Genomic DNA, 15428 nt, shown 5'->3' with positions numbered 1-15428 from the left:
CCTTTTAGCGCCAGGTGACGGCATTGACCCGCAGATCGCCTCGATTTGCCCTGTTCCACTTTCTCTTCTTCCTTCAACACCCTCAGCGATGGCGTCAACTCCAGAGAATGCCCAGGAGTATAACTTCCATGTGGACTATGTTATCCGTTACAGCTTCGGAGACGTAGGTGAGTAAAAGAGAGCTCTAGCATGTGTCGCGGGGCACATTCTAACAATTGCAGACCGATCGCAGGCAATTGAGCAGCTCGAAAAATTGCTCCAAGCACTGGCCCTAGTTGGTTTACAAGTCGAGGTACGACAGGGTGATGAGTCGTCTCTGCTCGTCTTTGCTCGAGCTTCGGAAAACCGGCTGAAACGGGCGGTCTACCGGTCGCGGTGAGTGATGATGCATGTCGTTCTATGCCAATGTGCTAATCTCGACTTTGAATATCCACAGAGTACGCGACTGGCTATATGGCATTCGCAATGATGAGCCCACACCTTCCAACTCGACCGAGCCGCAGACCGAGGCTGAGCGCCTGCGAGTGATCCACCAGATGATTACACTTCCCAAGGAAGAGGGCGGTGCCGCCATTACCCCCAAGTATGGCGACTGGAAGAATGTCACTGCTATATTCCCCATTCATGATGTCGATACAAATAAAAAGTGGATACGAGACTGGAGCTCAAAGACTTTCCTCTCCGATGACGACTTGGATCAGATCCGGAACAAGTTTGGAGAAAGTGTATGTACAGCGAAGTTGTTCTTCTTTGGCCTGGCTAACATATGAGGCAGGTTGGATTTTACTTCTCGTTCCTACAGTGTTACTTCCGATTTTTGATTTTCCCAGCAGTCTTCGGATTCTCCTGTTGGTTCCTGCTCGGCGGATATTCGATTATTTATACTGTCGTCAATTGTCTTTGGTGTATCATCTTTGTGGAATACTGGAAGCGCCAGGAAGTTGATTTGAGCTGCAGATGGCAAACCAAGAACGTCTCAGCTGTTCGGACCAAGCGACGAGAGTTCAAGGCAGAAACAGAGGCCTACGATGAGGGTACCGGTGAGATGCGCGGTGTCTTCCCGGCAACTAAGCGCATGCAACGACAGCTACTTCAAATCCCGTTCGCCTTGCTTGCAGCAATTGCTTTAGGTGCTATCATAGCGACTTGCTTTGCCATTGAGATCTTCATCTCAGAGCTCTACAATGGTCCTTTGAAGACATACTTGGTATGGTGATCCTTCCCATTCCCTGTGACCAAAGCTTACCCTTCAGATTTTCATCCCAACCATCCTTGTGTCAGCGCTTGTGCCAACCATGAGCGCCATCTTGACGTCTATCGCAACGAAACTTAATGATTACGAGAACCATGAGACAAGTGACGCCTATGATGTTGCATTGACCCAGAAGGTCTTTGTTATCAACTTCATCACGTCTTACATGCCAATTTTCCTGACGGCCTTTGTTTACGTGCCCTTTGCTAGCCGAATTGTCCCCTACCTCGATGTCTTCCGCTTGACAGTTCGGCCTTTCGTGTCGAAGGAACATGCCATCTCAAAGCGATCGAATTTCCAAATCGACCCAGCTCGCCTGCGAAACCAGGTCGTCTACTTCACTGTCACGGCTCAGATTGTTGGTTTTGCAATGGAAACTATTGTGCCGTATATCAAACAGCATGCACTCCGCAAATACAAAAAGTACAACAAGGAGCGCAATGGTAAGATGAACGGAAACGGCGACAAAGAATCGCCTGAAAGACCCGTCGTGTCTTTCGATGATCCGGTCGATGAAGTGCAGTTCCTCACGCGTGTGCGCAACGAGGTCGAGCTTCCCGAGTACGATGTGACCGATGATCTACGTGAGATGTGTATTCAATTTGGATACCTGGCCCTTTTCTCACCCACATGGCCGCTTGTTCCCCTTTCGTTCTTTGTGAACAACTGGATTGAGTTGCGATCCGATTTCTTTAAGATTTGCATGGAGTTCCGCAGGCCTGTCCCATCGCGGACGGACACGATTGGACCTTGGCTCGATAGTCTGGGATTCCTATCTTGGGTCGGTAGTATCACCAGTGCTGCACTGCTGTACATGTTCAGTGGCAACACGCAGCACGGGCCCAATGGTGAGCCGACAGATATCAAAGGCTGGGCCCTGCTTTTGACAATCTTCTTTTCCGAGCACCTGTATCTTATTGTGCGGTATGCTGTGCGGGCTGGTATGGCTAGGATTGAGCCCCCCAATTCCCGCAAAGAGCGGGCTGATCGTTACCTCATGCGCAAACGCTACCTTCAGTCGACAACCAATGCGGAGGTGGACGAGAAAAACGATGAGGATGATATCACATATATGGTTCAGCCAACTGACGTCTCACGCACGTCTCTTGAAGATGATGCTCGGCGTGCGTCCTCGCATGGCGCCGACCCGGACAACCGTTTCTGGTTGCACCAGCGGGGCTGGATGGAGTCGGCGAAGATCGGAGCTGGGATCATACAGGCACAGCCTAGCAACGATAGCGCGAAGAAGCAACAATAGTGCTTCGGAGTTGGGCAGAGTCAGGATGTGGATGCAGGGGCTTGAGAGGCCTATGTTATGGGGTGGGATACGAGATTACGAGACTATATACGTTCAACTTAGTACGCGATGTGCAGGTACATAGTAATTACCGATATACGTTCGATCTACTTTTTAAGCTGTCCTAAATGGAATGATTGTCCAGTGGCTGGTGCCTCAGGCAGAAATGTCGGAGTACGTGGTGACTATGATGTCATGTTGACTTGGTCGGAAACAAGTAAACCCGTTCCGATACCGGATATGGGCGGCATGTGGTCAGCAGTAGAACGAATCGTCGACATGTCCATGGGTACGACGAGATCATGCAATTGGATGAATGTGACGAGCTACATAGTACATATCATGAGGTTGTTGTTAAACCCAATCATAGCCAACATGTGGTATCAAAACCAGTTTAGCGGCAAAAAAGTGTCGAGATAAACTCTGGGGTAGGAGCTACCGCCTCACTCACCGCCTACTCAATGCGACATCTTCGCTTACCAACTCCTTACATAAATCGACGATCGCCCCAAATCCTCTGACTCAGAATCCTTAAGTAATCCTCCTCCTCCTCCAGGGCCCGCCATCAACTTGCTTACAGCATCGGATCTGTAACTGCTTACCTCATTTTAGCTGTATTTTGTGTTCAGCAAAGCAGCTCTCTTTGCTCTCAATTCTTTTGGAAACTAAAGTGCCGTGCAAAGTCACTGCCCAATACCCTCTCGAATCCCCTTTCTGCTTAATCAATGCAACCTGCACTGGCGCCAGCGCCGCATCCAAGCATGCAGACTTCTGCTCAGGTAAGCAGGTCATCTTGAACGCGTTTGTCATCAGATCTATATGACTTCCTCGATGCTTTGGATACAAGACACTTATGTCGCGTTACCAAAATGTCGGGACGACGTTTCGACGCGTCGGGTCTCCCTGCAGTCTTGCCACGTCACCTTGGTGCTTCGTTTTGTTATTTGCTACTGTCCATGCTAACATATGACTGTAGGACCATGCGGATCAGGGTACGTGATTATAGTTTAGAGCTTTATTGATGTTTAATTGCCATTACTTTTGGGGGATTCAAGGATTCGCGGTTTTCTGGGTTGAAAATACCCTACCCCGATCTTCTACTTCATCTCACCTAGGAAAATTAGGGCTGCGCGTCGCACATGATTGTTCCCCATTGCTGACATGATCTTATAGTCCTTCATGACCAGCTTTTGGCTGCTCAGCACCACCTAGGCGGTCGTCCGCAGGGTGCTCCAGGCCAACAACAACACTTGCAACCCAACAATGCTAGCCCGCGCGACCAGCCAAACATTGACCCTGCCATCTCGGGTGCCATGCTCGGCGCTCCCCAAACTCCCACCCAACCCCAGGGCTCTCCCCCATCTGACGGCGGCTCCAAGAGCTATGGGAAGCGTGAGCTGTCCACTTCTAAGCGTGCTGCCCAGAACCGTGCCGCTCAGGTATGTCCTTTAGATATCGTACACAGAGTACTCTGCTAATCATCAGAATAGCGCGCATTCCGCCAGCGCAAGGAAACCTACATTCGCAAACTCGAGGAAGAAGTGAAGAACATCGACCCCCTCAAGGAGCAGGTCAAGTCCCTGGTGGGCGAGAACTACCAGCTGCGTGAATATATCATCAACTTGCAATCGCGTCTTCTCGAAGCCCAGGGTGAAGTCCCCGAGCTGCCTGCCAACATAGATTTGAGCCAGCCTCGCACCACTGAGATGGCGCTTGCTTCTGCCGGAATTCAGAACTCTAGCCCTCCAGGGTCGGTGCCCACCCCGGGTGCACAAGGCCAGCACTCTTCTGTCTCCGATGACATGAACTCTCTGAACCGCATCGCTGCGGCAACTCTTGGAATGCGTAAGCACCCTGATGACACGGCCTTCCTCAACAACAACAGCTTCCAGCAGAATAAGCGGGTGCGCACAGATGATAGCCAGGACGGAAATGACGGCGTGAACAAGCAGGAGATTCCGCACGGTCTTCCTATGGTCAACTGATCGCCATGCCGTTTTAATGCGTCTTGATTGCCTACGTTCTGCGATCACCTTTCGATACCCGCGTCTGTGTCTTTTGTTTGCTTCTGTCTTATTCAGCTTCGGTGTTACGTTATGCTTGACGACGACACTTGCCATATTTCTATCTCGCCTGTTCTGCTGGATCTCCTGTGCCTTTCTACTTTACCGTTATGTCACGTCCCCCCTTTGCGTAACGGTGTGTGGCGCAGCGAGTGATTCCATCCTCTTGATTTCGAATACGTGATTGGGTGGTGTTTTGAGATTTGTTACCTTCATTGTGGCAGATTGATGGGGAGTTTATTATTATTCCCGCATTTGTTTCATACTTCAATTTGATCTATCTGCTTAATTGCTTAATGGATGGTCACAAGACGCGGATACCCATACCTACCCCCGCGGACTTTCGCTGCCTCGTGGGCGATTTCTATAGCACTCCTTTTATGAGGACTTTACAATGTCGCCCAGCGTCAAGCTTGCTGGGCAACTTAGTCCGGTCTGAGGCTTTTGAGCTGCTCCGTGCTATCGGGTTTATGTGGGCTGTACTCCGTAGCATACTAATATTCTTCGGCGTTTTCAGGCCTTGTCTAAATTAATTCTTTGGAATGAAGTGAATAACCATACCCATAGACTAGAGATTTAGTGACACCTTTATGGAGAGATGAGATCCGATATTGAGGTAATCAAAGCGAGAGGTGTGGCTACATGTCCGTTTTCACAAGCGAAGAAGTCGGTTCACTTCCAGTAAATTCGTTCACTTATATATACACTTATACATGATCCGTGAATCTACTGCAAAAAGCATGACAGCATTGGCCTCATACGATATGTAGTACTTGTATACTTTTAGTGCTTCGAACACCTTCAGTCTGGGAGAAGTCTAGTTGGATATTTCACTGCGAAAAACTGTCATGCTTATCTATTTGTGTCCCTGCGTTGGATATGAATTCTCGTGGCCAGTCCAGATTATTGAACAACCTTGTCTTACCAATACCGTAGTATCTATCACTTACTGTTTATCGAGGCCATATTCCTTGATAAGGATATCAGCACAAGTAATACCAGTCACGTAAGCAGTAGCCTGGGTGTGGTTATTAGTGAGGACAGGAACAACACTCATATCAGCAACGCGGAGGTTCTCCATGCCCCGAACACGGAAACGCGTGTCAACAGCAGCATCACTGGCACCAGTCTTGCCCATCTTCACCGTGCCAGTCATGTGCCAGCTGGAACAGAGCGTGTTCTTCCAGAACTCGAGGATGTCCTCGTCGGAATCAGACGCAGGCCCCATCAGCGTTGAGATAGTGTCCTTCGCAAAGCACTCCTGTCTACTGACATCGAGCAGGTGCCGATAAATTTCGATACAAGCGCGACGATCGTATGGATGTCCGAGGAACCGCGGGTCGAACAGCAGCGGGACGTCTGGGTCAGAGGACTGCAGGTGCACTTCGCCGCGGGATTGTTCGTTTATCATGAATGCTACAAGACAGCTATAGCTGTAATCTTTGAACATTTCGGGCTTCATGCAATGGAGGGGCATGTGGGTGGCTATCTCGTAGTGGGGGATGGTTTCGCGGTTCAGGAACTCTTGCACGGATGTTGGAAGCGCTTTGAATTCGGGCGAGGCGGTGATACGGTCTGATTTAAACCAGCCGGTGCCGATCTGGCAGCAGTATCGGTTCCATAGGCCGGTGTTGTCGTGAAGCCACTCTTTCATTGCAGCCTCCATGGCGGCGGGATCTTTGAAGAAGGAATTGCGGTCATTTGTCTCAGGGTTACGGGCAAGAACCAGAGGAACCAAGTAGTGGTCTCGGAGACCCTGGCCAATGGCGGGTAGATCGTTGACCACTGAAATGTTGAACTTCTCAAGCTCTTTAGCCGGTCCGATTCCAGAGTGCATTAGAATCTTTGGGGTGTCGAGTGTGCCTGCAGAAAGAATCACATCTCGAGAAGCGAAGTCTGTAATCCATGTCAGACGAAGTGCATAGTAAGAGTTCAGAATAAAATATACACTTTGTGCCCTGAGCCTCTACTCCAACGGCCTTTTTGCCTTCCAACAAGACCCGCTGTACTGGGCTGTCTGTGACAACGACAAGATTATGAGGAACATTTTCAAACATATCAACAGCCGTGGTACGCTCTCCCTTCCAAGCAGAATTGATTGTTGCAGCCATGCCAAGGGGATTGCCGGAGTTGTGATCCAAGTTGAGCTTGTGTCCAGCCACTTCGAATGCATCCAGCGTGGGTGCCAAGTCCCTTTCCCAATCCTGGGCATACCCGACGCGCAAGGGACCCGAGTGGCCGTGGTCGGAAGCAACCGAACGGACATATTTCTGATTTTTTGGAAGTACACGACCATCGAAGGTCTCCAAATTCTTGTAGCGGATATGCATCTCCTTCCATCCGAAGGTATCGTCATCCACCTCAGATGCCCACTCATCGTAGTCATCCCGCGCGCCTATAGCAAAGACCCCGAAGTTGATTGCCGAGCTACCTCCCAGACCCTTTCCACGGGAATAGTCGCCATCGTGCCCATTGCAATATTCCTGTGGTGTGGTCCTGTACCCCCAGTTCATGCTTGGTTCCCTCAATGTCGTCCAACGCTTTCCATTCACTCGCAAAGCTTTGTCATCATTGCGCCCACCTGCTTCAAGAAGTAGAACTTTAGGTCTTTGGGCTGATTTGGCGAGCCCCGCAGCCACGGTGCAACCAGCTGGGCCACCTGTTCAATGATGAGCATGAGAGATTGCAGGTGTGTATAGTGCACGATTACCTCCGACGATGACAAAGTCGTATGTGTTTTTAGATTCCATGTTGAAGGTAGCTTTCTAGAGTCAAGAATTCGTCAAGAGCAATCGTGAAGAACCTATTTAGATGAGGTCAGTGGCAACACGTCAAGTATATGTCATATCTTCTTTCTGGCATGTTTATGCCATTATTCCGTCTTTGCGTGCATTAACAGTAAGCCAACATGTGAAAAATAGTACAGCGTATTACCACTAGGCCACAATAATTGGTCTTGGTCTAAAGGCGGCTATATCTGTTCTGTTTCTTGTCTGACACCACACACTCAACATGACGGGTTGTACTCGGTACACCTTGGAAGAACCCAACAATAGATGGGGCAAGGAAATATACACCCCCAGGTTTAAGAGGGCTAGCGTCGAGACTGCAATCCTCACAGGATATTGCATTTGTTTATTTACGACACGGCTAAATGGGCCCTTGAGTCCAGGAGGTTCGTTAATCAGGTCAATTTTGCAGGGGTTGTAAATGTAGATCCTATGGCGAAGGATGCATAGCAAATTGAGGCTAATTCATTAGTGTAACACCAGAACAAGGCTGCAACATGGTATTAACCAAGGGCATTTAAACAAACTCTTTGTCGCACAGCATGGCTCGAATGGTAATCACCGGGATCAAATCCATGGTATTGATTCTCGAATCCAGTACCTTTCAACACTTGCACTGTTGCGAAGTCTGCAGCAAGCCCGATTTCACGTTGCTAAAAGATAGTATAAAGTGTCGCAAGATATCCCAAAATAGAAAACAATAAGACTCAAGCCGGGGATCCACATTGACTAGGATATCGATTTTCCCAAAGCTAGGAGGTTTCGCTTGAAAGTGAGCAGTCGTTTCTTCAGACAAAGCAAGTCATATCGGACGCGTAACATAGGCCCGTGCGGTTATATCTGCAACGGGAAGATCTGACGGGCCGAAGACGCATACGCATATTGTGCGCTCTGCGCGCTATGCATACGAAATATCCTTTCATGCCGATTGAACCATGGAGTATGAGTATTACTAGTTACGGAGTACGAGGAAAATCAGGTTTAAGTCATCAATGTCACGAGACCGTAGACCGACGCGCACGGTCCCTCATGTTGTTTTGGGTCTGGATCCTCCGCAAGAAAACTGACCAATCGCAGCTGAGAGCCTCCTTCCCCACTCCAGTAGTCGCGGAGGTTAGCGCAAAGAAGATTCGTCCTCGGCAATTGAGACATGTCGGTTCCTTATGGAGGGCGAAAGTATATTGTACATACTCCGGATATAGACGGCGCCACTCTAGCCACCCGAGCCACTCGAGCCACCTGAGGTTGTTAATTTCAATGGGGAAGAAAAAGAGAGTAGACCAAAAGCTGAGATTTGAAATCGGAAATGATCGTCTAGTTCTATTGTGTAGATCCCATTTAATTCTCAGTCACTAAAATTGGAACGAAAAAGCCCAAAAGTTCACGTGTGGCGGTTCCAAGGGTTCCCTTTCTCGGCTTAGCTTGGCATAGGGGCAAACCTTTATGCTGGGGATAGCTCTGGAGTTTTCTTTCCTCCTGTCTACTCATACTATTCTCATTATTATAATATAACGGCATTGCTGGACGTTCGCTTAGCTTCAATTTCCGCCTTGAGTCTTCGACCTCGTCATCGGAAACTTCTTTGAAACTTCCAAGTTACATCCGCCATTCTTCGGCAAACGAAATCGCGATCAGAGCCTCCCACAGATCTCAATCTCCTCAGGCCCAAACCCTCGATCCCTTTCATTCGGCATTGACCTCGTTGGCGCAAATGGTCTGCTCGGACTAGCAAAACTATGATGGCTATACCGGGGTTCTCACCAAGCGGGGCATGAAACATTTTCTGGTCTTTCCAATACCAACATTGAATATATCTCCCACCCAGGCTGGTTGAGTCGGCGACCATGACAGACCTATCACAATACCCCGACGGCCTGCATGGTTACCGTAGCCATAAATTGGCGGTGCGGACATTGATGATTGTCTTTACCTCCATCGCATTCTATAACGCCATCGAATTGCTCATATTGTTATTTTTCACCTTCACTCGTTATCGCGGACTCTACTTTTGGACGCTTTTGCTCTCGGTAGTCCTCGGAGTGATCCCTCACGCCGTTGGCCATCTCCTCGCGTTTTTTTCACTGGCCCCATTATGGCTCTCGTTGACTCTCTCCACTATTGGCTTCTACGTCATGGTCCCAGGTCAATCGCTGGTGCTATACTCTCGCCTTCATTTGGTGGTCAATAACAACAACGTGCTTCGGTTTGTTCTTTGGCTGATTATCATCGACGCGATCATTCTCTTGATCCCAACGACTATTCTTACCTACTCTACCGCATACATTGCAAATCCGGCAATTATTCGGGGATACAATGTCATGGAGCGGATGCAACTGGCCTGGTTCTGCGCCCAAGAGATTGTCATTTCGGGAATTTACATCATCGAGACCGCGAAGCTACTCAGAATGATGCCAGACAAGGACCGGCGCCGGTCCAGAATCCTATATGAGTTGCTGGCTATCAATTTCGTCATTATATTGCTCGATATTTGTTTACTCCTCGTGGAATACATTGGGTTTTACTCGTTACAGACCACTTTGAAGGCCATGGTTTACAGCATCAAGTTGAAGCTCGAGTTCGGTGTGCTCGGAAAGCTAGTCGATCTTGTGCACAATCATCGATCGCAACCCACTTCGTCCGAACACGAAGAATACCCTGGCTTCGTCGATCCTTCCCAGATTACAACGGATGTCACCCATGCAGCCCCACGGGAATTGCGACCGGGGGGACGGAGAGGCTGGAATACAATATCTGTGGAGAGCTTGCCCAATTCTGAGCGCGACACTCGTCCGTCTACCCAGTCGACTGGCAAGAGCCTGCATCCATCTTGAGGTTGGACTAGTGATCAATTGTCTACCACTCAGACCAATGGTCGAAATAAAACGAAATCAAGCAGGAGCAGGCCGTAGTTGCTTACTCCAACCGCCTTTCTGCTTTTACGTATGGCGGTGGGTGATGGTATCTTCGTTTGCTTTTCACAAGAAAAGTACCTCGACAAATCTTCGAAAGCAACCCATGATCCCGCCCATTAGAATTAAAATTCCCTGGTTTCATCACGCTTGCGCAGCGAGCCGTTTTCGCACCTCCGGCGCATCAATCAAATGCCCATCGTTCCTTACATCCCAGCGAGATTCGAACAGCCTTGCTGTCAATTCCTACTGAATGTACGATATACCTGTCTATCCAAAATTCCTCCAGGTCCACCATAGGCCTGCATTGTTTATATGTGCCAGATTTATATTGGCAACAATAATTATTTAACGCCACGTCCACGATTTGTTGATTTTCAGCCTTATGATGTAATTACTTCAATGAAATATTACGTCGCCATGACATCTCATCAGACACCAAAACCAGTTGGCAAAGTTTTAAATTTAGACAAAAGCGTCTCTTTGTAGTCAATGCAGCATGGAAACCACCGTCTCGATTTACCACGGCCCGTACGAGTCCATCCCTGACAACGCTTCACCAGGCCTTAAGTTTCTAAAACGATTCCTACCAGCACTAGACTCCCTAACCCCCGGCGAAAATGTGATCAGCCCTTTCTTCACATCCAGCGCCCCCATCCTCATCGCCAGCGATCCACCAACAACCGCAAGCCAAGCAGTCCCTATCCTCGAAGTGCGCAGCCGACATACCTCCAAATTCCACCACCATGTTGATCTCGCCTGGGATATAGACCTTCGAGGTGACACAGGCCCCATCAATACGTCGTACAGCAGGACTGCTCCAAACGCGGACGCCGCCCAAAAAGGACAGCTCTATGCTCCGCTAGTAGGGAACATACAGATGAAGCGCACGGTTATGTTTGAAGCGACATCGGAAACAACCTTCAGGGAGGATCCCGACCAGTTCGCAGTTCGAGTCCGTGAGTTCAACATCCTCGACTTGGAAGGCCGCGACGAGTCGGATCTGCAGATTGTTGAGATGCGTATCTTTTTGGACCAGAGACCTCTCCAGGCTCATTCTGCGAGTCTATTCACGGGCTCCGGCTATTCCGGATCTTAGGCTGGAGTACTCCGTATACGTAGATTGGATAAATGTAATGAAATTTCATGGATCGATGTGCTTGGCTTCTCCACTGCGGAATCATCTACTAAGCCCCAAGTTGAACCAACCCCCGCGCCCCCACTTGGAATGCTTCCATGTCTTTCTTATCTTTGGAGATCATATTCGGCAAGGGATTCCTTTCCTGGCGGCTTTTTGCCTCTTTGCCTTATAAGGTTGCATTGCCCAGTGCCGGAAGTTGTAGACGATTCAAAAATTTTCACGAGTTAACAAGACAAGATGTTGGCAGCACAGAAACAAGCAGAGATCATCCACAATGTCTCTGGGGCTTTAGATAAGTATGAATCCAAGCTCAGTGAGATCAATCTGAAGGCGTGTATGATATAGGCAAGCATATTAAGGCTTTATTAACGATCTATAGATCTGGTCCAACCCCGAACTTTCATTCAGAGAGAATAGCGCCCACGACAACATCTGCGAACTTTTCGAGTCACTCGGGGATGGATACAAGGTTAACAGAAAAGCGTATGGAATTGAAACGGCATTTGAAGTGATCCATAGCCACGGCCAGGGTGGACGTACCGTTGCCTTCAACGCAGAATACGATGCCCTTCCCGGCATGGGACATGCATGCGGACACAATCTGATCGCTACAAGTTCGATCGCGGCTTTCCTGGCCACGTGCGAAACAATGCGTAGTCTGTACTCCGATGGAATTGGCTATTCGGTTCGGCTTCTGGGGACTCCAGCCGAAGAGGGTGGTGGTGGAAAGCTGCTCCTCATCGACGCGGGAGCATACAAAGATGTGGACGCGTGCTTCATGGTGCATCCATTCCCCGTGCTTCCCGGCGCCTCTGATCTTCTAAGCGCGAGTTGCTGCACCGGGCTGTATCTTGCAAACGACAAGGTGAAGGTGACGTTCACGGGCAAGCCGGCGCATGCGTCGGCTGCTCCGTGGAAGGGTATCAATGCGCTAGATGCTGTGGTGTCTGCGTATGTGAACATTTCAATGCTGCGACAGCAGATCTTGCCGACGCAAAAGATTCATGGGGTTATTTCGCGAGGCGGTGATAGACCGAATGTTATTCCTGCCTCTGCGACGGTTGAATACTATATTCGATCGGAGACTGCGAAGACATTGAAACCATTGACCGAGAGGGTGCTGAAATGCTTTGAGGCTGCTGCGATTGCTACTGGCTGCACGGTGGAATACGAATGGTATGAGAATTGGCGATGGTCTATTTTGATACGCTTCGCTAACGCATCTGTCAGGGAGGCCTCGTACAAGGACATGAAGAGCAATAAGCCCATCTGTGACAGCTACGTCTCTGCTATGAATGCTATGGGCCACAAAACTATCTTCGATGCCGCGCAGCAGGCAGGGGGGCTTAGTGGAGGGTCAACCGATATGGGTGAGTGTTCCAGATCCTCACAGTTTGACCTGAGGCTGAGCCACTCCAATCTAGGCAACGTTTCATACGAAGTACCTGGCTTCCACGGTGGATTCTTCATTCACGCCGATGGAGTTAACCATACGCCGCAATTTACCGCCGGAGCCGGATCCGAGGATGGGTTCAAGCGTAGTTTGCAATGTGCAGCGGGGATGGCTGTGGTGGCGTGTAGAGCCTTGGTCGATGCAAGTTTCGCCACTGCCATCAAGTCGGACTTTGAGAAGAGTCTGGAATTGTAAATACTAGGTTTGCATTTAGCGTTCTCTCGTATTTCTTGTGGGATCTTTCGAAATTCAAGTACAAGGATATGACCCGTGCTCCTTGACAACTTACCCTATTTGTACAAAGACGATTCGGCAATTGTCGCAGATAGAGTGTGTGCCGATCGACAGTGGATACAACTGCCGGACTTGGCCTCCACTGAGGGGGAAGCGGATGTTCCCCCAAATTGCCTCCGTCATGACTTTGACACCATGAAAGTGGGGTGCCGAGGAAGATTTATTCTTCGCGGATCAACTTCGCGGGGAAATTCCGGTAACCTCTTACCAACGCCGAGACCGACTGCATGTGTATAAAATCCTCCTTTGGCGTGAGAAGTGTTGCAATCTCGGTTGCGATCGGTCACCGTCGGCCATCAGCCACGGGCACAGGGCTTGATGCTGCCGGCTGAGTCTTCCCTAATCCGTCGATAGTCTTGGCTGATCCCATACTTCTTTTGAATCTATCCAAACCCCCGGAAATGGATCCAACGCGATTCGCCCATAATGTACCTGTTCTATTTCTGTATCGCTATGCGAGGAGAGAACTGCATCGACTAGCCGATAATTCGTATTCTAAACATCCACAGGCCTGGCGAATGTGATACCGGTGGTTCGTTTGCCTCTCACTAAACCCGTGGACGCTCCGATGGCTTGAGAAAACAAAGAGAACCGCTCGTGTCCGTCCACTGTCACTTTATCTCGCACTTCATTTCATTTTTTGTTTATTATTCCCTTCCTCTGTGCATGTTCTGGACCTCGGCGAACACCGACCCTATTTTCCCCCTCTTTCGAATAATTCCCCCTATCAGATATCCAAGAGGCGGTCATAGCTTTGACGGATATGACGAGTCTCTTTGTTATAGCTGCATGATCTGTTTTCTATATGCAGAAGCCCGGTGCACGTGTTGGATCTGTTGGTCTTTTTTTCCTCTGGGAAGTTGTCCTGCTTTCATTGGAAAAATATGCAAATCTTTCGTCGACTCGATGTATCATTATGACTGCGCACAAACTTTTCAAAACACAGACATTAATAGAAAGTAACACATATAACAATAAAAACAAGCATGTCTATAGCGACAGGGGTATAAAATGAAAAAAGCTGGCCGCCCAGTGATGATTCGACTATAGCCAGTCGAAGTTCATCTTGCAGTATACATCACGTATGGAAAATTATGTCCCTAACAAGTTATTAACATCTGTTCTTACTTCGGGCGCTCGATTAATGCCATTTCAATCGAAGACTGCGTATCGGATGAGGGCAGCCGAGGCCGAGCATTTGCCCGTGACTCAACAATGTCCATAGTTGACATTGTCTGGCGCATGGCCTCGTGAAAATCGTAGATTCCGCTGCGCGCTGAATGCTGTTCCGACCTCGCCGTTCTCCCAGCAGTGCCAGCACTGGAGCTAGCTTGCGCCTCAGTATCCTGTGACGGGGGACTGTTTGCGAGCATGTCGAAGAGATTGATGTCGGTCGAACGACGAGCATTGCCATTAGCCCCTTGGCAAAAGGCGCATGGGTAAGTGCGTGTCAGCTCGCGGAGCTGCGTAAGGGCGTGGAATTCGAGTTTCAGCTTGATACTGTAGGCGACTGTCTTGAAGCTGATGACGATGTAGTGCACTTTGTACTCGGCGAGGAGGATCAATACGTTGAGCAGGATGCCGAAGAGATTAACGAAGAGTATTCGGTAGATGATTCTTCGGCCCTGCGGTCCTTTTGATTCGAAGACGGGCTTGAGCGCTCGGAGTGCCTCGCGGACGTAGATGGCACAGATTATTGTATCTTGGATGGCGAATCCGGTTGCCTGTAAACGATCGTAGATTCCCGATACGGGGCCGCATGATATATTGCCAACGTTGAGACCGAAAAGGACGGCCATGGGAATATGGAGGATGAAGAAATTGGTTATGATCATCCATAATACCCATCGTACATGGCGGATATCGGCCACGACGAGGTGCAGTCTGGAATATAGCACGAGCGCTTGTCCAGTCACCATGCAGATCCAGCCCACCATAAAAGGGACTGACATGGCAATGGCAGAGGCTTGTTGTGTATAGCGAATTTGAGCTGGTATGGCATGTAACAATATCCCCCAGGCCGCGACTTGCATGCTCCAGAAGTATAGCCCGTGATACTTTTTGAACCTTTCGAATATGCAAATCACAACTTCCAACGAGTTCCACGCTCCGATCGAGAACATAGCTATGACCTGGACGATCGTCAAGTTGGTATTTAAAATGAGGCTCACCTCCACAGGGAGGTTGCTCATTGAGGTGTCCATAGCGTGTGAATCGGTTTGGCCATGTG

At 49.2% G+C, this 15428-nt stretch overlaps 7 protein-coding genes across 7 annotated transcripts; 5 read left to right on the top strand and 2 right to left on the bottom strand.

Moving 5' to 3' along the window:
- Window positions 1-88: 88 nt before the first annotated feature.
- On the top strand, window positions 89-2510 carry LCP9604111_2443 (anoctamin family protein; the record flags this gene model as incomplete). The annotated part of the gene is made up of 5 exons (XM_039069921.1): window positions 89-167; window positions 222-375; window positions 437-725; window positions 776-1207; window positions 1254-2510. The coding sequence occupies 5 exons, from the start codon at window positions 89-91 to the stop codon at window positions 2508-2510; spliced, it is 2211 nt and encodes a 736-aa protein (XP_038931195.1).
- An 800-nt stretch (window positions 2511-3310) lies between these two features.
- On the top strand, window positions 3311-4534 carry LCP9604111_2442 (transcriptional regulator family: bZIP; the record flags this gene model as incomplete). The annotated part of the gene is made up of 4 exons (XM_039069920.1): window positions 3311-3328; window positions 3526-3541; window positions 3723-3988; window positions 4040-4534. 4 exons carry the CDS (start codon window positions 3311-3313, stop codon window positions 4532-4534), a joined length of 795 nt encoding a protein of 264 aa, XP_038931194.1.
- Window positions 4535-5558: 1024 nt separating this feature from the next.
- On the bottom strand, window positions 5559-7362 carry LCP9604111_2441 (GMC family oxidoreductase; the record flags this gene model as incomplete). The annotated part of the gene is made up of 3 exons (XM_039069919.1): window positions 5559-6508; window positions 6561-7271; window positions 7323-7362. 3 exons carry the CDS (start codon window positions 7360-7362, stop codon window positions 5559-5561), a joined length of 1701 nt encoding a protein of 566 aa, XP_038931193.1.
- A 1883-nt stretch (window positions 7363-9245) lies between these two features.
- Window positions 9246-10232, top strand: LCP9604111_2440 (uncharacterized protein; the record flags this gene model as incomplete). Its single annotated transcript, XM_039069918.1, has 1 exon — window positions 9246-10232. The coding sequence occupies one exon, from the start codon at window positions 9246-9248 to the stop codon at window positions 10230-10232; it is 987 nt and encodes a 328-aa protein (XP_038931192.1).
- Window positions 10233-10809: 577 nt separating this feature from the next.
- LCP9604111_2439 (uncharacterized protein) lies at window positions 10810-11409 on the top strand (the record flags this gene model as incomplete). Its single annotated transcript, XM_039069916.1, has 1 exon — window positions 10810-11409. The coding sequence occupies one exon, from the start codon at window positions 10810-10812 to the stop codon at window positions 11407-11409; it is 600 nt and encodes a 199-aa protein (XP_038931191.1).
- Window positions 11410-11688: 279 nt separating this feature from the next.
- LCP9604111_2438 (M20 family metallopeptidase) lies at window positions 11689-13099 on the top strand (the record flags this gene model as incomplete). Its single annotated transcript, XM_039069915.1, has 4 exons — window positions 11689-11781; window positions 11831-12627; window positions 12682-12821; window positions 12876-13099. 4 exons carry the CDS (start codon window positions 11689-11691, stop codon window positions 13097-13099), a joined length of 1254 nt encoding a protein of 417 aa, XP_038931190.1.
- A 1223-nt stretch (window positions 13100-14322) lies between these two features.
- On the bottom strand, window positions 14323-15402 carry LCP9604111_2437 (uncharacterized protein; the record flags this gene model as incomplete). The annotated part of the gene is made up of 1 exon (XM_039069914.1): window positions 14323-15402. One exon carries the CDS (start codon window positions 15400-15402, stop codon window positions 14323-14325), a length of 1080 nt encoding a protein of 359 aa, XP_038931189.1.
- Window positions 15403-15428: the final 26 nt, after the last annotated feature.

This window comes from Penicillium roqueforti (genome assembly GCF_015533775.1).
Source record: "Penicillium roqueforti strain LCP96 04111 chromosome Unknown scaffold_03, whole genome shotgun sequence".
NCBI classification, from domain to species: domain Eukaryota; kingdom Fungi; phylum Ascomycota; class Eurotiomycetes; order Eurotiales; family Aspergillaceae; genus Penicillium; species Penicillium roqueforti.
The sequence above is the reverse complement of the archived record's forward strand: the minus strand, read 5'-3'. Positions and strand labels throughout refer to the sequence as shown.